Raw genomic sequence first — 22,385 nt, 5'->3', positions numbered from 1 at the left:
GCTTTCCCGTTTTCATCAAGACATCGAATATAAGTGTGTCCCAGCACCGGAAAATTTCTACAGTGGAGATAAAGTCAGCAGACTACTCTTCCAAGCACGTACAGAGCCCCTCCTGACCAGGAATCGACTGAATCAACCCTTCCAATCGGAAAGTGCAATGTGCAAATTGTGTGGTACAGGCCAAGAACATCTTCGCCATATTCTCCTAGACCGCCCAGCCCTGCAAAACACATGACATCTGCAACAAAACACTGGAAACCCTTCTTTGCTTAAACATCAAATTTTGAAGAACACAACATCTCAACCACTAAGAAACTTCTGCTGGCATGGGAGGCGGCAAAGAGAAAGCAGCGAAATGCAGCCACCTTCGAATCACAGCCAAGAGGAGCGACCCACGAGCACGGGCCCTCCCTCGATCCAATCCGATCCAGGGAAATGACAGAACCAGCGAAACCTGCCGGATTGGATGGACAACCCTCCCACCAGGCGATGTCTGCGCCGGCACCAGCCTGCTCCCTACAGTCGACTGTCGACATCTCCACAGAGTCAAGCTGTAGCTGAAATCCTCTGGAGAAACACGTATTCCCCCCCAAGCTTTTTCCCCTTGTGGAATTCTACGTTTGCCTGTGGCACCCCAGTGGAATCTGTTTCTCTTTCACAAAAGGCAACGTTGAACCTGAAGTGACGTAAAGTGGGAAATCCCCCAGACAAGTTGTTGAGATTTTCAGGGTGCACATAGGACTGACTCATTTTTGTAAAGTTATACACGCGCATACCTGTACACGCATGTGCGTACACTGACTGCGGGGCTCAGAGATGTGCCACCTCTGGCCCATCTCATTCTACCTTCCAAGAACTTAAACCAACCAGGCATAGCATTTATGCTGTGTTTTCATTATCAGAACATTTGTAAATGGCCACCATGCTGTACCACCTTGGCAAGCAGCAGCAATTTAGACGTTCCAAATGTTAAAAATAAATTTGTCCAAATGTTGCACGAGACAGCATTGACCATATGGTGCACAGATGTATTTTCAAAAAGTGCATACAAACACTTACATTCAACTTTGACACACAGAGTAAAACTTCACGCGCAAGTGTTTAGAAACGAAACTCTGAGAGCATGAGTGTGTGCTTTCCATATCTGCTCGATACACGCATGTTCAAATGCCTCTCACATGCGGTTCCACTGCAAGGCGTCTCATGAAACATGTTCTCGGGTGTGTGATGAAGTAAAAATCAATCTTGATTTATCACCAGCAGTATCATTTCAGTGTCGCCGTGTTCGCTGAATGCTTTGCACTCTGCTAGAAGGGCGTCGGTTGAATACGGAAACTTTACGGCTCCAGCCCACTTGGACAAGATGACATTAAAAACAGCTTTCGTGAGACGAAAAGTCAATGCGGGTACACCTACATGCGGGTACCTGCACACTGCGGGTACAGCCTAGTAGAAGGGCTCCCATGCCATGTCATGCTCGGTGCGCCTCAGGTCGCTCCTGCGTTCCCCGTACCTTTCGATACCACTGGGACGAGACTGCGCAGGAAAGTCCTCGTACTCGTACCCTTCCTCAAATTTTTCCTCAGAAGCGCCCAGTGCAAACTGCCCTCCAGTATCGTACATCTCCCCGTGGCTACTACTGTCGTACGCTCCATGGTCAGTGGGTTCGCTGTAGCCCTCACCATCATGGTACCCATCACCATGGTAGTCGTCCTCTACATTATGGTAACCGGTGTCGTCTGCATTGCTGTAGACGTCTGCGTTGCCGTACGCTGCTGAGTCGTGCACGTCTTCGTACGTGTCTTGTGGCTCAAATGTGGGCTCGTTGAACTCCTGGGGCTGATCGGGTTGGTACGTCCGAGAGGCTTGGAAACGTCCCGATGGATTCCCCCCCATGAGGGGCGAGTGGGGTTTCATGGGTGCGGGTCGCCCCTGTAGCTGCACGGCGTCAAGGAGCCCAGACGATCTTGGGAATCCTGGAGCTCCACGTGGTCGCATTGGCATGGAGTATGCTTGATCTCCCATGCCCATCCCTCGGGGTGGACGTGGCCTTGTAGGCAGAAGCCCTCTTGTCATGTTCCCTCTTTCCATAATACCTCCTCCCATGCCACCTCTTGCCATGCCACCTCTCGCCATGTTGCCTCTCGCCATGCTGCCTCTCGCCATGCTGCCTCTCGCCATGTTGCCTCTCGCAATGTTGCCTCTTGCCATGTTGCCTCTTGCCATGTTGCCTCTTGCCATGTAGCTTCCTCCCATGTTACCCCTTGCCATGTAGCCTCCTCTCATGTTCCCTCTTCCCATTCCACCACGTCCACGTCCGCCGCCTGGATTGAGCATGTGTGGTGCGAAGTTCGGACTGCTGTATCCAAAGTAACCCGGATTTCTTTGACGCTAAAAGAATCACATCTATGAAGGCACGTCTAAGCCGAGCAGAAACATGATAAGCAATGACGTTTGTGCGCATGCTACTACAGCACTGCGCAAACAAAGCGGTGTACAGGAAGACGCTAACCTGAAGCCGACGTTGTGCCAAGCGATCAACCTGCATCTGGTGCTTCTTACTGTTTATGTGCTGAAACAAAACAGACCCGATGAGACCTGGCCGTAATAATCGCAGGTATTCTAGTTCCCTTTATGCACTGTAGGCATGCACAATGTGGATGCAGATGCAGTTTCACCAACGCCGAGTAAACATTCGAACCGAGATCAACGGTCCCTCAACTTGAAGTTAACGCTTAACTGTGCTTCACTAAACGGAGTAATTGTCACTGAAACATTCAACACGTCCCCAACTAACATTCGTAAAAAAGAACTGAGTAGTTAACTTCGAGCCTTAGTAACCCTTAACTTCAGTTCTAAGTCAACCAGCATTGGTGAATCCGGGCCATAGTGATCGAGACATGTAACCAACCAAAAGCTAATTTTGTGTGCGTTAGGAAAAACGACTCGACCGACCCGAGGGGCGGAGTAGTGTTGCGTCTGTCATCGAAGGAAACATCACATCGCAATATGTGTACATGTATATTTGATTTTCCATGACTGAAAAGCAATAATGCTTCAGCTCAAGCGCTCAAAGATGTCGTCTGCTTTTGCGCGGTGTTGTGAAGCAGACGACATCTAACGTCACCGACTTCAACGACCCTCATCAAGGGGAGAGTCGCCGAGAATCGACTCTCGAGCAGCTCTATTGATGACCTCTTCAATTTTAGAACGAGGGTCGTGATGTCGCGAGAGCCGTACCTCTGCATTTTTTGCCCACCTAGAGTTGACTCTTTCGACTCTCGGGTCAGTCGAGCCCTATTTCCGAACGCACCCTTTATGAACCTTTATGGCCTTAGTAAGGCTGCTTTTTGTTAGACCTTCGACATTCATGTATAGGGCCCTCGGTTTTCTGCCACAGTAAATTCAAGATTCTGCGGTACCGGCTCGTAAATTCCACGATTTTCCGCAGCGAGCAGTCGACGGTCGCTTGAAACAGGAACACTTTATTTTCTTGGATAATGTGGGAACAAAAACTAGTTTATAAAATTACAGATTCAAAGCACTGTTGTGGCTCAGCATTACATACATGATATCTTGTGTTCTCCTCTGATGTGGTCTGTTACCTGCAGTCATTTTATACCTGTTGAAAGATCTTTCAGCATCTACTGAGTTTATAGGAAGGGGTTTACAATACATGCCCTGGGTACGTTACATGTTTAGGACACCCTTTTTTGTTCCCGGGCTGTAGGCATCATTTAAGAGCCAACTTTCTGAAGGCAACCGCCCAGACATCAAATCAAATTCCCCCACTGCAACCACCAAACTGCACACGGGAGGGACACCACACCTTCTTGGGCTAACGTTATCTTAAGCTAGACTACAATCTGTCTGTGTTTGTCCTGCAGCTTGGACAATTTCGTAACGCAGGCTTCACCTCATGCAGGGAGGCGTCAGGTGAAGCCCACTATTGGGAGGTGTTGTTCGTATGCGGCGAATAGTCGAGCACCCGGAAACCCGAATATTGGGCATTCGATTCGCGAATCGAATACTTCAAGTGGCTGACATTCGATCCAAATTCGAGAACTCCAATATCCGTACACCCCTAAAGACAAGGGATTCCTTGCAATTCTGCGCCAAACGAAGGATTCCGCGATTAGTTCAGAATTCCGAGAAATTTCGCGGAATCGCGGAAAACCGAGGGCCTTATTCATGAATACACACACAGATAAAATGAAATCAATTCTAAAAAACCCACCATGTCCAGTCCTACACGGAACTCACCTGGTCGTATTGTTGTTGAGAGTTGAGCGTCAGCTTGCATTCTTTACAGAGAAGTGGCTGAGTTTGTTTCTTCGCAGGTTTGGCTTTAGTATATGAAGGGAAAAAAAAATCAGAGAATCATGCATAACCACTGAAATGCATGCTGACATGTCCGTCCAACCAATTAGGAATAGATCTACAACATATGGCTACAGTTTCAATGGCGCTTTGCTATACAGCAAAGTAGTCTGCTGCACGCCTAATGGTCAAAGCAAGGCGTAATCTTTCAAGAATCTCTAACACTTGCAAAACACATCTCTGTATAAATCTTAACCTAGTAGTAATACTATGAGCACTGACCCCACCAATCACACTGACACCATACGAACAGTGCTGTACAGAGATATTCTTGCATACTGTCCGGGAAGCTCTTGTGGGGAACGGGGGATGAACTGGGATGATGCCATTGTTGAATGGGAACAGATTTATGCGACACAGCTTACGACATATAAAATTGCAGACAGCTAGACGAGAGACTATGAATCTCCGGGTAACATATCATTCTGCATTACCTGTAGTATCACCTGTATCTCCTCCTGCTGCTGCATCTTGAGGGCTGCCTGCAGACACCTTCTGTCAAGATATAACAAAAAAATGGATGTCTCTGAATAAGGCAGCAGTACGTATACCTCCTGCATTAGCATCTAGGCCTCTTTTTCCTATGGCTTTTGGTGAACAAAATACATTATAGGGGTTGAGACTGGTCATCCCACATCATCTCATATTAACGTAACAGGCGGCTCTTTTTATCAATGTGGACCTGCACTGAAAGCTTCGTAGCAAAGAGGGTAATCGAAGCGGAGAAAATGGGCAAGGGCGAATAAAGAAAATCATGTGGCTCTGACATTGCAGCCAATGGGGATGGATACAAGTCCGAGGTGTGTGACGTCCGCAATTCCCTCGGGAGTAGGTTTGAGGACTTGTACCTCACTAAGTAGAAGAATAACTCTTTCGTTCTCAGTATTTTTTACATGCAGTCCAATGCGTCCATGGTGTAATGAACCACATGTACGAATGTGTCCCGACCCCTTTCGATGCGCGGGTTGGCCAAGTCTCCCCCAACCCACACCCAGCTCACCTTCGACGGGTTCTTAACCTTTTCTGCGTGAACCTTTCCGTTCATGTGCTGCAAAAAAGGAGGAGTATTTTAAGAAACCGTAACACATCCGGTGGCTGTGCGTCCTACCTCATTCATCTGAAATTGAGAGTTGAGGAATATGTCGCAGGTCATGCAGTGGAACATCTCCACTCCCCCCAATGCTTCCGCTCCCGCTGTGCCTGCAGAGTGCAGAAAGGTATAAATTAGAGAAATGGCGAGCGGTAATGTGAGTGGTTAACAGTTCACCAGTCACATTAATGTGAGTAATTAATACAAAGAGCGATTATGTGTATTTCTAGGTGCTGCATCCACCGCTCACTTTAGTGAAAATGAGGGGTAGTGGGTGCAGTGACATATGAGATGTAGATGCTTTCCAATGCAGTTTTCATTACACATGGAATATATATATATACACATATATATATATACATAATATAATACATATATATTCAATATCCACACAGGTGTGGCACACTTATTTCAATTAGCGTGGCTGCAGTCGCGGATGTTACATGGGTGCAGACGCGGATGCCGGCAATGTTATCCATGCTCACCTCGACTATGAAAACTCACCTGGAGCTTGACGTTTGGCTGCAGGTGCTTCAGCTGCAATGTTTGTAGTGGGTCCTCGTTTGTTTCCAGGTCTTCCATCCTGTTACCAAAGGGCAATTGTGATGATGGTGCTGTGTACTATAAGCTGTGATCCTCAGTCCTACAGCTCATAAACATTCTAAAAGTTAAAGGCATTCATAAGTGGTTACAGATCCGGTTTAAGTATTTGTTAATATACTCCATTTTTTTATAGTGCTTGACATCAGAACCTCCAGCAATATGAAACGTTGCAGGGCGGCAGTCCCCGTTATCATCTGGCCACTTTGCCAGTTGACATTTTCAAACGGAAAGGTATTTTAGGGAACAATCTTACTAAGAAATGTCAGATAACTGACCGTCTCAATCTGGTTTCGGCAATGGCAATTTGTATATTTAATATCTGTCTTTAAAGAAACAAAATGCATTTAGTCAATCCTTCATTGTGCCATGCACTGGTTATGTGCCTCCCAACTGTGATGCTTTAGATAGTGAAGTACTGACTAGGAAATGTCCATGGCAGTCCACATAACAGCAACAGTGTTAACATTCAATACCAAACAGTGGCTATAGTTTTTGCTATATTCCCTACAAAGCTAAAATACATTCTGCATACTATATTTAATATTCAAGGCACATATGAGATGTTTCACCTAACATACTAAAAAATTTGATTAGAAGGAACTAACTGTCTGAAAATTTTGGGATCAGCACTATTTCTCCCGTGCAAACTTGTGACATGACTTCCCAGCACTTTTGTCGATTTTTTGACGAAAGAAATTGACTTTTCTGAATTGACCGAGCTCAGTTCCCCGCAGAGCTAATGCATGATGCGGCAGAAGGAAACAGTGACCCGCCTCTTCCTGTTTCTTTCTCACTTCTGTTTTCGATAACTCTGCATTGTAAACTTGTTTCTGTTACCAGCAGAGGCGTAGGAAAGGAAAAATTAAAGGGCTGGTCCATGTCCTCCTCGCATTGCTTCTTGACAGTTATGCAAGCGCAACCAACAATTTGCAAGCCTCAAAATGGTGGTTTTGACAGGAGCACCGAACCGAACCGGAACCGAAACCAAACACTGGAATTAAATTCCCCGTACGCATTCTAAAGCTCTTTGTGCCAACTGGCTGCTGTCCCTATTCATGTGATGTTTATTGGTTTCCTCCACGTACAACTCTGACCCGTCTGTATGTCTGTCTGACTGACCTTGTCCAGTCACCTCCTATTGATTGCGTTTTGCTTTTGTTTATTTTTGTATTGCGTTTGTATTTCTCTTCACCCTCACCCTTTTTTCTTGTACTATGTGACTTGTTTTTTTATACATGCTTCACCACTTGTAACAGGTCCTCAAACCTGAAGAAGTGCAGCTTACTGCACGAAAGTCTTGTTTTTACTGTGTATGTAGTAAACAGTTGATGCTCTTAACCGTCTTTGTTATTTTTGACACTGGAATTAACTGTAATTTTTAGCCGGAACTGAACCATAGTTACTAGTGCCATCTTGGAGCTGAACCGGAACCGAACCGGAACCGAACCGATCAAAAAACTTCGGTTACCGGTTCGGGATACCGGTTCAGGGTCGGGTTGGTGTGTGGTGGGAGGTGATGTGGGGATTCAAGCGGTCTGCCTGCCTAGGCATAAATGCATAGAAACCTTAACCAAGAAATCTTGTACTATTTTTAGTGGCTACCTCGAATTTTGAGCATATTAGAACCTTTACCCGGTTCTGAACCCGTTTACAGCCTCTGAACCGGTTAATTGAACCGATATATGTGAACTCCGGAGCTGAAACGGAACTGAACCTTTATGGCCGAACCCGAAACAAACTGAAAAATGTTTCAGTTCGACCCTCTCTGGTTTTGACCACTTTTTTTAAAGCAGTCGCTATTGTAGTTTGGAATATATTTTGTAATAGAATGAGATACGCCCAACATGTGGAAAAAAAGGTTAGTTTGACTTGGCAAATGTCAGAGTTCATAAAATTCATAAAATTCAATTTCTTGCTAACAAAAATTGATAAAATGAAATGTAACGACAACATTTTGGCCAAGGTAAATAGCGTGGACGTCGTCACCCTCAGACATGCCAACTTTTCAATAAAACTTTTTAACATGTTAGGTGAGACACCCCAGCATATTTTCACACGCTGCTTTCAAAAGTCTAGCAACCTGGGAGTCCCGGTGTTGCCTGCCAAATTCGAAGTTTGAGTACACCCAACTTAATGAGAGCAATAGGTTCTCTCAGGCTGCACATTCCATGCAGAGAAGTAGCATGGATCTGTGCAACACATTACGAAGTTAACATGCACAATGTACCGCAAATACAAGGGCGTAGGGGTGGTGGGTGGGTATGTGCTCCTTCTAGGTCGCTCCATGCCCACCCAGTGCTCCAGGGTCAAGTGTGGCACCACAGGCTATGGCAGTTAAGGCCAGATACCCCATTGCATTCAGGCCATTGTGCTTTTTGGGTTAAAGAGGTTGTGGCACTTCAATTCGTTCACAATGGTGAATGCAGTGGGAGTTACAATCAGTAGAAATGTCTCGTTGGTTGTCCCGCTATACTGCACATGCTGCAAGAGAACGGGTCATAGTTCTCAGCAGTGGCATTTAGAAATCAGTGTGGAGACACGGTCTGCTGTGCATCTGGACAGTCACATGACCACAATGTGTATTTGTGATCAAACGCATTTCTAGCAGACGACAGCTCCACCAAGAAGCCCTATGTGTGCCATGTCACGTGCACTGTTTTTGCTCACAGTGTGCCGTCTGCTTTGAAAGAGGTCACTGGGACAAACATGGAGTGAGCATGTCGACACCCAAACGCCTGTGACATGGCACGCAAGACCTAATCCATGAATTTTTGCAATATTTTTGTGGAAACACAGACTATCGGTGAGACAATCATTAAATGGCATCCACAAAACAAAGGCAATCACAAAAATGTGATGCAACCAAATGCCACAACCCCTTTAAACCAAATAAATGTCCTCACAAAGACAGTAAGCGCACCCTTGAGGTTGTGCTTGCCTGCTTACAATGTCTGCGTATGCCAAATGCAAATGCACCTCTGCATAACGAATTCAAAGGTGAACTACACTCTAAACACCAAGAAGGTGTTGTGTATACTGACACATCTGCTTCCTGCAGAATCACAAGACAGGCTGACCTCCCAAGATGCACGCGCCAACGTTACATTGGACCAGGGTTGCCCAGATGAGCATCTGCTCAACTCTGAGAGGTGCAAATGAATCTATGACCTCAAGGAATCAAGAGTTGGGCACTAATATGCCCCGTCCGTTGCCTGAACAAAGATAAAATGTGGTTGTCAGAAAGTAACCTGTGCGCATCCACATCTTTATCTAATCATAGCAGATCATAACAAGGGTTCTTCATCTTCGGGTATTATTATTTTTGCAATTTGGGGGTTGATTTTCAGACAGAAATTTGGTGGAAATCAGGTGTTCTTACCCCTCATTTCCTATGTCAACGGGGACTTCCGGGTGAAACCCAAGTCGCATGATTCATGCCACCCTTGTGACAGAGTCCGGAAACCACAATTTTTATTGTTCTGTGGCTACAACACACAAACTTTGCCAATGTACAGAAGCTTAGGTGCTACATATCTATGTGTCATTATTGTCTTCTGTGACCCCCTGTGGCACTTGCACTAGTGGGAACAGGTCACCAGAACTGAAACTGGAGCACTGAATGACCGGGAAAATTCCACAAGTGTCCCAGTTCTATGAAAGTTCTATGAAAGTTCTATGAAAGCTCTATGAAAGCTCCATGAAAGCTCCATGAAAGCTCATCGTTAGGATCACCAGGGCGGTATTATAAAAGGAGGATATGCAGATCTCATCTTGGATCTGTTTTGGCCGCTATTACGATTCACCACTTTGGGGGCCTACCGTGGCACACCCCTGGTTTGAGCACCGCAGGGACTGCCGGTAGAAATCTGGTGGTACCCGAATTTCAGAAAATCTGTTCGTGGTGCAAGTATCATGAAAAAAATCTGGTTGAACCCGAAAATGAAGAACTTTAATCATGACATGGTGTGCCACGACATAAGAGCTTGTAAATAACTCAGATGTTATGGAAACTACATCAAAATGGTAATGAGTGCCGACTGTCTTGTTCTGATAAGTCTCTCACCGACTAGACAGTGAAAGGGCATTAAAGTGCAAAACTTCCCCCTCGTAGAGTGGAAGATGCAGTTGCCTTGACAGAAAAACAAAAGAAACGAGATTAATCCATTGCATCATTCAGGATTCAAGAGTAAAGGAAATCGCAATTTATGCTTTCCATCTTTCCTCCTCCACAAGAGGCGCAACACTATGATGCGGATACGGTGTCCAACCATCACGAGAAATTGTTTGAGGAGAGCAATGGGAGGCCCCCAGCATTGTTGCATCCCTTGATAAAGAGAGAAGAGGCAAAGCAACTGCGGTTTCCTTTGCACTTAAATCACGAATGATGCAATGAACTAATCATTCTGCCATTACTTTGACAGCGTTCTAAAAGGAACAGGATTCATCTGTCACGTCGTTCGTGATTTAAGGGTGAAGGAAACCACAATTTACGCTTTCCATCTTCTCTCCTCCTCAACAGGTGCAACACTGTGATGCGGATACAGTGTCCAATCATCACAAGAAATTGTTTGAGGAGAGCAATGGGAGGCACCCCAGCATTGTTGCATCCCTCGATAAAGAGAGAAGAGGCAAAGCAACTGCGGTTTTCTCTGCACTTAAATCATGAACGACGCAACTGTTCGCATTCCTTTTTTGTTGCTGCCAATGTGAAAGCATCTTCAGCACTGTGAGAAGAAACTTGTGCACTTTAGTGCTCCCTCGAGAACCACTCCGTGTTGTAAGAATTCACACTCCACAGCTTTCATCTTTACAGTCACCGATTTACACTCATTGTTGCCAGGAAGGTCTGTTTCAACAAGTCAACACTAGACATGGCAGCTATTACATTGAAACAGACGAAGGGAACGTTACCTGGGCAGCCTTCTGCTGGTTCGTTGGCCCCGATTGCAAGGCGAGGCCCGGTGCAGCGCCATCTGTTGAATGAGTCCAACTTTTTTCTTTATCTACCGTAGAGCGGATAAAGAAGAAAGGGTGCAACGAGAGAGAAATTGCAGAAACACCGCGAGGGCGTTGTCACAATTTCTCTTTCTGTGCCAACTCAGTATGTCGAGTAAAAAACACGCACAGTTATTAGTCAGTACTACGATGCCCTGTGGGAATGTAAGGTAGTGAGTATGCGCAGCATAGTTCACATTTCTCATGACAAGTACAGAATCACGCAAAACGAGACTTGAACTTCCTCGCTCTGCTCAAGTAGGTTTGTACCTGTAGCGTCAAACATGAAACAGGATAGCCATCTTTTGAGGCACACTCACAACATGTGGCATGTTTACTGAGAAATGTTACGTTGCTGTCACACAGGCATTTCAATGATCATTGAAATGAGTGACGATTGAACTGAATTGTCATTGGTTGCTGCTACACAGCCACGTTCAATTACCACTGGCTTAAATGCTCCCCAATTCAGTAGAGGTTCATGAAATGCCATTGAGGCAGTCCTCCAGGGTACTTGAAAAGTGCCTAGTGTTCAGTGAACACCTGTAATGCCATTTGGCATGTAGCCTGTCAACCTCTCAAGGAGCATTGGATCGAGCTGTGCGGCAGTTGTGTATTGTCAATTGTGCTCAAGATGTTCAATGGTCATTGGCTTCAGTAATCATTGGAATGGCCATGTGATAGTGCAACTAGTTGTTTCTACATAGTGAATTGTTTACGTGGTGAACAACCTTCCAGTTGCTGGATTCCGCAAGCAGACTCCCTTTTTGCATAATGAAAAGTAAACATAATGCAAAAAACAACATAATGCAAAAAGTAAAATGCACAATGAAACGTTATAGCGAAGTATGTGCATAACTAAATTACTATAATGGAACATGCAAATCTTATGCATCTAACACTGTGCTGTACACCGAAGCAGACAACAACTTCAAAAAATGCATCATTATGGTGTCGTCTGCTACTGGCGTAGCGAGAAGTTCGGGACGACAGAAATAGCTTATAGCATGCATTCAAAATTGGCTGGCTTTTTCTTTTTTTTTTTGTTCTGTTTGACTTCAGTGAGGCATTCAAAGGAAAGACTCTACCTAACAAGGTGCCTCAAAACCACTTTCATGCATCACACTGTGTTGAAATGTGCCTGCAGTGGGCACTAGACACAGAAATGCATGCAGGCAGAAGACAGGTTTTGTTCTAGCTGTTTCTTTTATGAACATATTCTGCCGTGGTGCTCCAATACAATTTGACAGCAAAAGCACCATCTGCTTGCAGTCTCCTTGGCGACCATACCTTACGTACATATCCACCATGTAGAAACAAGAAACCTTTTATAGAAAAAAAAAAAAATTTTTAGTCAACATTCTGGCAGCAGACAAGTTGTGTGTAATTTTTGGCTCATGTACTCTGCACATGCTCATGATGCATGGAAATTTACACATAACAGTGATGCATGTGGTCCAATGCCTTGAGCTGTCACTATTATTGCATGTAGTATCATTGTCTTGCCAGTTTGTTGTTTGTGCAAATTTCCATGATGCTAGGCACGTGCTCTGGGTGAGCACGATGTAACAAAAAAACCCAAGATCAGACTGACTCCTCACAGCAAGTCCTTGCCACATAAAATCTTCACTTTCCCTTGTTTGCACTAACTGTCTTATTAGAAATGTGTGTATCACACTGCAAACTCATTCAACGAGTTGCAGGTCCTTATCATGTTGAAACGTCTTGCAGAAATGTGTGCTATGCTGCTCTTCAAGGAACGTATGTATCTACTACACACAGGGTGTTTCACCTAAAGTGATAAAAAATTCTAACGGGCTACGTACTGGCTGGAGGGTTTCGGGACTTTCGGCAATTACCTTCTGGAAAGTTTTGACGCCATTTAGGAAGGCTTTGAACAATTTTCAATCGAGGGAAATTTATTTTTTCAATTGAACTTTGGAAATTGCCAAGCGAACCTTACTTTTTCTTAAAAGAATTATGAAGTCCTCCACGGATAACCGCAGACCAAACAAAAACTATGCACAGTATAGCAACAGAAATAGTAAAAAAAAAAAAAAATTAGCAAAAGTGATGCTTTAGCCCCGCCTCTTTGGTTGTCGCAAAAAAACATGTGCGGAAGGTGCGGCGAGAGGAGAAAGTGTTCCCGCCTCTTGTTTTACCCTTCTTTTCCCCGCTTTGACCTCGGTGATGGCGTCGACCTCACTTGTGCACTCGGTGATGGTGTTGACCATCTTATCACAAAGAAAGCAAAACAAATGAAGGCGGGGACACTTCCTCCTCTAGCCGCACATTTCCTGTGCACTTTTTTGCGACAATAACGCAGGTGCGACTGAGGCAGCACTTTTACTAATTTTTTAAAACTATTTCTGTTGCTATATACTGTGCATAGTTCTTGTTGGGTCTTCGGTTATCCGTGGAGAACCTTATATTTCTGAAAAAAAAAAAAAAAAAGTGATGTTGGCTTGGCAAATTTTCGAAGTTCGAATGAAGAAAATAAATTTCCCTCAATTCAAAATTGTCCAAAGCCTTCCTAAATGGTGGCAAAAGTTTCCAGATGGTAACTGCCGAAAGTCCTACAACCCTTCAGCGAGTACGTCACCAGTTAGAATTTTTTATCACTCTATGGGGGACACCCTGTATAGTATACTGCCTTGCTTAATGTCTGAAACAAATGAAGCAAATTTAGCAGACCGGTGATGCTGTGCACGGCCATTTGTTGCCGATTTCTCCGCGACTGCCAGTGCAATGCACCAAACTTTCTGTCATAGCCAAAGGCCAAGACACAAAGCTAGAGGCCAGAGCTTGGCGATCCTCCTCACATCTTACATGCAGCCTCTTTCCAGACTTGCACAGTACATGAGTGCATTGCAAGCAATAAAAGTGAGCATTGATCACTTCTGCTATTCTTTTGCTGGCATATATCTATACTGTGTGAACAACAGGTGGCCTGCTGTGGAAGAATTTCAGTTTTGGCCTGCCAAATTCAGCAACGTCTGCTTCATGTGGTTCAGAACAGCAGATCTCTAGAATAGTAGCACGCCTGTCATGTGTTAAGCCATGACATTGATTCATTAATTGATTTATTCTGCATGTGGCTCATTCTTGAGCGGTTTACCACCCTAAATTTGATAACAACAGTATAAGGTCTCATAGAGATCTACCAGGGAATCTATCCTTATGGCACTTCCGAGGCCAGGGTCGGTACTGAAGTGCCCAAGTAATGAAACAGACTTCTATGAAACTTGAAAACTCAGATTGTTTTGGTCAAATGCATCATCTAAAACATTTCGTCTGTACTTCCGAATGCAGTTCGTCCTCCGAGAAACCTGGAAGTTACCAAATTTTGTCGTGCTCAGACCACAACCTACTAGATCGTAGCGACCATGTGACAGGCACCCCTTCCCAGACCCGCACTTGAAGGCTTGTGGTGGCGCCACTCATCGGTCCAGTAATTGCTCCCTCAATTTCTACAATACTTTGTACTTTAGCTTACTTTAGTATTTTTGTACAAGCGGTGGATGTCCAACGAAAGATGTTTGTTTCTAAAGTTGATTATCATCATCACTCAATGTGTTTTCATAGAGGCCGTTGCTGCCGTCTGCTATGGTAGTCGTACGTCTGCTTCTGCGCGTTCCAAATTCAAATTTCCATTGTCCAATCACGATGTAGATCTCGCGGGCCGATGTATAGCCCTCCTAGCGGATTGTGCGGACGGGCTCCTCATAGTGGTTGCCGATTATGACATGGCCATTATAATCTAGCAGGTGGTGGCTCAGACTCAACTAAGTAGTAGTAATGATGATGATGTAGTAATCGGTTATGACTCTCCATATACGGTCAAGTTTACGTAATGACCTACGTAAAATGTCTAAAACGAAGATCGCGCATGAGTTCTGTGTGGTCAGATCAGCCACAGTGTTGAGTGCCTTTGTTTTAATCTCAGTACCCATGCACTTTGCCCTGGGATAGATCAATTGAACAGTGTTCCTGCCCAACAAGACACAAATGAGTTTATGGCTCACACAGTTAATGCACGTGACTTATTTGTGCATGAAAGCGAAGGCATCTCTGCTAATGTACATATATGTGTCACTGAGGGTAAATAACATCTAGAATCTAGAGAGACAAGCATTATCACGATACTCCAATAAATTTCTTGGCAACTGTCACAGTAAAAATATTCGGTTCGTCAGCATGAACTTCGAGGTCAACATTACCGTTCCAAGCACGTTGAAATGCGTCAAATTCCGTCTCGAGTTTCTTCCCTGGAGGTTGTTTCTGCATAGTGTCCTAAAATGAAACACTGGCTGTTTACAAGCATATCAAAACAGCTAAGGCATCAACTGTGTTGGTGGAGTGTCACAACACGAAACGTGACACCAGTCTCGCACCTACCTGTCCCCCGTTACGCAGGCGCATCTTCTCCTTGTGCTTCTTGCCAGCTAAGTGCTACAAATACACAATTTCACAGCAGTGTTGCTATCCATTCTAACACTGCTCCACGTTACCTGATTCAGCTGATGAATGGAGCTAGCGACCACTTTACAGACGTTGCACGTCAAACTCAGGGCTGGTTGTCCACCTAATATACGTGCCAACATTTACGGACACTGGACAGAGCTACATGCTAGAATCGTACCAGCTTGCTTGGCGGGTACATTGGCGGGCACTTCAGTGAGTTCTGGGTCGATGCCGAGGTTCTGGCAACGCGTTCGGTGTTTGTTTCCCTTCTTGTGGATCTGCAGCTGGTTTTGACTGTTTGAAATTGTCCCGCAGATGTGGCAGTGAATTGTGTGCATCTCCGCTGCAACAACAAAGTGGACGTTACAGCCAATGACCTTGAGGAACACGAAAAATCTACGTCGTGGCAAATTAACGTGCCATATTTCTTTGTTGTCAATACTGTAGACATATTCAGGCCAGTACAGACCCAACACAAGAATTCATGTACAGGTGAGCTGATGTGAATCAAATTAACTTTCCCAAGTCTTGAACAAAATCACTGACACTTTCGCAGCACACAACTTCGAAGCTTATTCCACTCCATTACGTAGAAAAAAAATGTGTAGTTGAATGTATCAACGGAACAAGAGTATGGTGCAAGAGCTTTATCGTGATTTGATAGAGTGGAACGAGATATGCTCAGTTTGCAGTATTGCTTAAAATTAACTTTTATTTTATTATTATACAATAAGAAAAACACCTTAAGTCTATTCACTTTGTGCCGATCTGCTAAGCTCTACAAATTAGCAAGTTTACGTGCGTCACTCATGGACTCTACCACCATTGTACCTCAAGAAAAGTTTTTAGAAAAGGTTGATCCTATTGTAAACAGCTGTCTTTTTCCAACCCACAAAGGCCCGGTTTCACCAACAGTAGTTAACTTTGAACCGAGATCAAATTAACACTCAATTGTTTTTTTACACGGCTTAATTGCTGACGTGATGAATGTTTCGGTAACAATAACTCCCCTTAGTAAAGAAGACTTAAGCATCAAATTCAAGTTAGGGGACCATTGATCTCGGTTCAGATGCTAGTCGGTGTTGGTGAAACCGAGCCAAAGACTGCTCAATGTTTGACGGACATAAGAATGAGGTCCATCTGAGGTTCTGTTGCCCTGGAAATCATATTTGTCAGCGAGGTATTTATATAAACGTTGTTCAGACATTTGTCAGACCACTAGCAGTTTGAGAGTCGTCAAAACTGAGTGTATCAAACCGTTCCACACATATCTTGAAACGGGTGCCATATGCAATGGGATCCCACAGTGTATCAAGAAGGAAGTGAAGCAGCAAGTAAGGATGCATCCCATACCTGTGACTTCGGTCGTGCCGTACTTCTTCAACCGTGTCAGCATCTTCTGGTGTTTAGCCGTCTTCTCGTGAGCTTCTTCATTTTGGCCTTTGAAAGTTCCCTTGCACAATTCGCAGTCGAACGACACCTCCTGCACAGTGCACCCATCTACGTGAAACTAGCGGCAGGTGAGAAATTAAAACAGAGCCTCACCTCCTCATCCGTAGCTGCTGGGGTGCCATCACCTTTCGTTTCCCCTTTATCATCATCCGTTTCGACACTGTTGGACATGCCATTATGTTACTCACGTGACTGACGTATAGAGCCAATACATTTGGTAGTGGACACGATTAATGACTTTTTTGTGTTCACTCAGCACAGGAAAATAAAAAAAGCAGATTAAAAAAAATTTTAGTAGTCAGCTGTATCATTGTTATGGGCATTTTTTTTCATTCTCTTAACTGATTAATTAGATAACACTAATTTCCTAATTAAAATATTGGTTGAAGGGCCACTGTGTCAACTGTACGTTGTAGACAAACTTGAGAAACACTCGACCGAGTCTTATGTGATGAATTAATTAGGTGCAATGAAAACATCCCTGCATCTACGATACATGACAACATCTAGCTGGTTCAATTTGCGTAGAGCGCCGAGCCTGTTAAAAACCTTGGGACATGTCAGTCGACAAACCCTGTAGATACAGAGCTCAAAAATGTTCAAAGACACAAATGCAGATCGTTTTTGCGGGTATCATTTGCATTATGATTTATGCCCTGTAACAGAAATAACGAATATTAAGCCCGCAACAGCGGCTCTTCGTAACACCGCTCCTTGTTCCTGTTCAATTTCAAAAATTTCTCTACAAGAAACACGACCTTTCCACAACTGGCGCGTCATTTTCCCAGCTTGCCGCCTCTTCATCGTCAGCCGTGAAGTCTACGACGACAGGCGACGTTTTTTCGTCGAGTTGATCGGTGGAAGGTGCCGTAGGGAGAACGTCGTCATCTTCGACAGCCTCGGACTCGGGGACCGGAGCGGCTGTGGAGTCACCACACTCTTCCTCCACGGTGATCGCAGCTGCTGGAGGTAAAAAAAAATATGTCAGACGATTAAGCAAGCGACTGCGAATTGTTGAACAGTTCTGTGAATGTTCGCAGAACAGAGGAAAGACTGACAAGGGCCAATGAGAAGCTATTGTACGCGAAGCCTGCTCAATCTCAAGCACGGGTGGCCTTCACACTGCGATTTCGGTGAACTGGAGCCCGTCACATGTGTTCTGCGAGTAGATAATATACAAGTACTCGAAAAATGTGGAATGCCGGTTACCGTCATCAGTGAGTTCCACTTTTACGTCGTCCATGTTTCCAAACAGATCACAGTAAGCGGCGAAATTCTCGACGATTGTGCCTTCTTGGCTCAAAACGGCTGGAAATTGAGGTCTTCTGAGCGAAGTGTCTACACAACACAAGAACAGCAGATATTTTGTGTTTCTCTCTAGTAAAATAGCGTCGAAGGAAGCAATCCTTCAAGAACTCCACAAGCCCCACAAGCTATGCCAAAAGCGTAGCCTGATATCGGATTGGATTGGATTCTCCTCAGGGTTGCCACTAGAACTAGAACCACTAGAACTCGACGAAAAGTCGCCAAATGCTTTCACGTGATTTTTCGCATGGTTTTTCATCTCGATAAAACTAGAGCAAGTAAAACAGTAGGTAGCGGTACATGTATCCATGCGTGTGTGTCTGCTGTGCGTTCAACGAGGCAGCAGCTTTGGATAGACTTTTGTTTAGGAGTTCGAACACCTTCGAAGGAGGAGGAGGAGGAGGAGTGTCGTTGGGAGGAACCCGAGAGGTCTGCCTGCCTGATTAGGCGGCAGGTTTCTCGGGAAGGGAAAGGTGGTGGAGAGGAGGAGAGGAAAGGGTGAAGTGGAAGACCGAGCGGAATCCGCTCGGGGGGAGGATAGCTGCGTCCATGGGCCGACTTCAGGGGAACTGTGCCGGCATGCGCCTACTACACATCTGAGGGAAACCCAGGAAAAACCCCAGACGGCACAGCCGGCCCGCGGATAAACACCTTCGAAAGGCAACACGATCCCGTGCTTCTCCCGGATGGCTCTACCCGATGAAACGTCACAATATGACGTTGGTAGAAAGATCGAAACCGAAACAAATCGAAAGGGGAGGGTTGGGTTCCACGAATGGGCACTAGTTCGCTGCCTCCTATTCAGAGAACAGTAGGACCGAAGGTCGCGTCCCTTTCAGGAACCATCATAATCCCTTCAAGACCGGGCGCGACCTTGTCCGCCCCTGGCTTCGAGTGTAGTTCAAGTCTACCAAATTGGTGGCGCTATCGAACACTATGACTTCATTTGTTTACAAATAGGGAGAGGTCTATTCGCGAGAAATTGGATTTTCTCAAGAGAACGCCGAATAGACCTCTCCCTGTTTGTAAACAAATGACGTCAGTGTTCGACAGCGCCACTATAGTTTCGTAGAGTTGAACTACGCTCCAAGCTAGGGGCGAAAAACGTCGCGCCCGAAGGCCGCGGCGTTTTTAAGGGCTAAACGCATGGAGCGTTTTTCCGACGTTTTCAGGACCCGCGCGCGGTCGGCGTGCGTGTGACATCGTAAAAACCAGTTTTTGAACGCGCGCGGTTGGCGTACGCCGGAATCTGTCGACTACAGATATTCGCGCGCGTCTGGACGCGTTTTCCGAGAAGTAGACAGAACCATGGCCGTCGTGCGGCAGACAAAGTGGCGTATGAGCTGCCAGTGGCCTACTTGAGAAGCACAGACCCTTCGGGCAAGACTCACGTCGGCTTCGTCCTCGGGAAGGCGAAACTTGCACCGAAACGGGAGCACACGATCCCGAGACTGGAACTCTGTGGAACTGTGCTTGCGGTAGAGATGGCGGACGTCATCGTCAACGAACTGGACGTCAGCCTCGACGCCATAAAATTCTACACGGACAGTAGGGTGGTACTGGGATACATATGCAACGAGTCGAGACGATTCTACGTGTATGTCAGCAACAGAGTTGAGCGCATACGCAGGTCAAGCCATCCTGATCAGTGGAACTACGTTCCCAGCGAGAAGAACCCTGCCGACGTAGCCACAAGAACAGTCTCTGCTGGTCGTCTCGCTGAAACAACCTGGCTAACTGGCCCAGACTTCCTGCGTGCGATAGACATCCCCATGTCAGGGACTGCTTGCGACACCTTCCAACTTGTGGATCCAGAGGGGGACGAGGAGGTCCGTCCACTTGTCACAACATTCGCAACCAACGCATCACTGCATCTGCGGCTTGGCTCTCAGAGGTTCGAACGATTCTCAAGTTGGACAAGGCTTGTCAGGGCAATCGCGCACCTGCAGCACATTGCGCGTTCGTTCCAGTCCCAGCGTGATGCCACGTCCCAACCTTGCAGACACTGGCATCTTTGTGGCAGGTCACGTACGGACGAAGAACTTTCTACAGCTGAGAAGTTAATCATCGCAAACGTCCAACGCGATGTGTTCCCGAGAGAGGTCAGATGCCTTGAGATGGAACGTGTGGTACCGAAGGACAGCCCTCTTTGGAAGCTGGACCCTTACATGGACGAGGACGGTCTCATCAGGATCGGCGGACGGCTTCGGAACTCAACCCTGAGCCAAAACGAACGACATCCAATTGTCGTACCTCCTCGACATCACATCGCCACGTTGCTGGTCCGACATTATCACGAAAGGGTTGCACACCAAGGCCGCCACTTCACAGAAGGTGCCATCAGAGCAGCTGGCCTATGGATTGTTGGGGCCAAAAGATGTGTCGGATCCGTCATCCACAACTGCATCAAATGTCGCAAACTGAGGGGCAAGCCTCAGCAGCAAATCATGGCCGACTTGCCACGAGACAGGCTTCGCACGGATCCTCCATTTACCTACGTGGGCGTCGACGTCTTTGGACCCTGGCTGGTGAGGGCACGCAGGACAAGGGGAGGACTCTCCAACAACAAAAGATGGGCTGTGCTTTTCACCTGCCTCTGCGTAAGAGCGGTACACATCGAGGTCATCGACTCCATGGATACTTCTTCATTCATTAACGCCCTGCGGCGTTTCTTCGCCATCAGAGGGCCCGTCAAACTGCTGAGGTCTGACTGCGGTACCAACTTCACCGGTGCGTGCAAGGAGCTGAAGATCAACACGGCTGCCCCCGGGGACTGTGACGTGGACAGGTACCTCCATGAGCAGGGTTGCACATGGATATTCAACCCCCCTCATGCCTCTCACATGGGTGGTGCCTGGGAGCGTATGATCGGAGTTGCTCGGCGCATTCTGGATTCGATGCTCCTTGGCACCGACACATCACGACTGTCGCACGATATGCTCACCACACTTCTGGCAGAGGTGGCATCCATCGTCAATAGCAGACCACTGACTTCGGTGTCGACGGACCCAGAGAATCCAACCATTCTTACCCCAAACGCTATCCTCACGCAGAAAACGGGCGGCATTCCTCCACCTGCTGGCGAGTTCGAGCATGAGAACATCTACCGGAGGCAGTGGAAACAAGTGCAATCCATGGCCAACGCATTTTGGAGCCGATGGAGTAAGGAATATCTCCCTACGCTGTATGGTCGACGGCAGTGGCAGAGAAGGCAACAGGACGTTCGCGCGGGTGACATCGTGCTTCTCAGGAACCGGGACACCGTGCGAAATGAATGGCCCATGGGGCGCGTCACCAATACATTTCGCAGCTCCGATGGAAGAGTGCGCAGAGTGGAGGTGAAGATATGCGAGCAGTAAATCAAGCTCTTCGGTAGCCGATATGTCCAGATTCGCGATGGCGTTGAGAAAAGTTGCCCTCCAAGCACGGTAGTTCTCAGGCCGATCGTCGAACCTCGTCAGCCCAGAATGTACGAGTTCTCTTCGAACGAGGTACTTGGCGAGGTCTGTCATCGCAAACGAACCGTCGTGGGTCTGTTGGCGACCATGTGCAACGTCATCCACGGTAACGCCGTTATCGTTGGCTCGTTTAATTCCTCTTGGCACTGCGGCCGGGGTGGCATTCTCGACGGCTGTCGGCGAGTGTTGCTGTGCAGAAGGATAGAAACAAGGAGCACTGACGTTGTAATGGGCCGAAGCGGACGGCTGTTGAAGCACGTACTCCTTCGTCCGCTCTGCTTTCTTTTCAACCAGTGAGCGTAGGTCTTCGCATTTATCGTCCTGCTCTGATATTGCTGCTTCCAGAATCCTTGCCTGAGCCTCTGCTGCAGCAGCCTCCTTTTCTTGTTGCAAGATCTTCAGGTCGGCTTCGATTCTTGCCCTTTCAACCTCCATAGCGGCCTCCCTGACAGCGTATGCTGTGCGAGCGTGGGCAGCTTCAGCGTCGGCGCGGGCCTTGGCGGCGATGACGCTAACAGATGATTCTCCCGAAAGAACTGTCCTGTGCGAGCGGGAAGAATGTCGCGAGGACGTAGTTCGTTTCGAGGAGGCCGAGTGTTGAGATGCGCTCTCGAGCAGGTCGAGCCGACGCACTTCTT

At 46.4% G+C, this 22,385-nt stretch overlaps 2 protein-coding genes across 4 annotated transcripts; one reads left to right on the top strand and one right to left on the bottom strand.

Moving 5' to 3' along the window:
• Nucleotides 1–1,007: 1,007 nt before the first annotated feature.
• Nucleotides 1,008–18,435, bottom strand: LOC135388157 (uncharacterized). Of its 3 annotated transcripts, none has more exons than XM_064617525.1 (16): nt 18,194–18,435; nt 17,743–17,947; nt 17,078–17,144; nt 16,886–17,015; nt 15,711–15,875; nt 15,580–15,653; nt 15,467–15,520; nt 15,289–15,361; nt 10,985–11,076; nt 5,975–6,053; nt 5,489–5,580; nt 5,381–5,428; nt 4,815–4,875; nt 4,264–4,346; nt 2,513–2,572; nt 1,008–2,391 (listed from the first exon to the last, which is right to left on the bottom strand). In XM_064617525.1, the coding sequence occupies exons 1-16, from the start codon at nt 18,225–18,227 to the stop codon at nt 1,447–1,449; spliced, it is 2,262 nt and encodes a 753-aa protein (XP_064473595.1). In that variant the 5' UTR covers nt 18,228–18,435; the 3' UTR covers nt 1,008–1,446. The 3 variants fall into 3 exon arrangements, with proteins under 3 accessions (XP_064473595.1, XP_064473597.1, XP_064473596.1); XM_064617527.1 differs by having other exon boundaries at nt 10,985–11,046; XM_064617526.1 differs by having other exon boundaries at nt 17,743–17,944.
• Nucleotides 18,436–19,773: 1,338 nt separating this feature from the next.
• LOC135387742 (uncharacterized) lies at nt 19,774–21,648 on the top strand. The gene has a single exon (XM_064616840.1). It carries the CDS (start codon nt 19,774–19,776, stop codon nt 21,646–21,648), a length of 1,875 nt encoding a protein of 624 aa, XP_064472910.1.
• The last annotated feature ends 737 nt before the right edge of the window (nt 21,649–22,385 follow it).

The sequence above is a fragment of the Ornithodoros turicata genome, chromosome 3 (genome assembly GCF_037126465.1).
Source record: "Ornithodoros turicata isolate Travis chromosome 3, ASM3712646v1, whole genome shotgun sequence".
Lineage (NCBI taxonomy): Eukaryota > Metazoa > Arthropoda > Arachnida > Ixodida > Argasidae > Ornithodoros > Ornithodoros turicata.
Note: the sequence above shows the minus strand (reverse complement) of the source record. Positions and strands in the feature narration are given on the sequence as shown.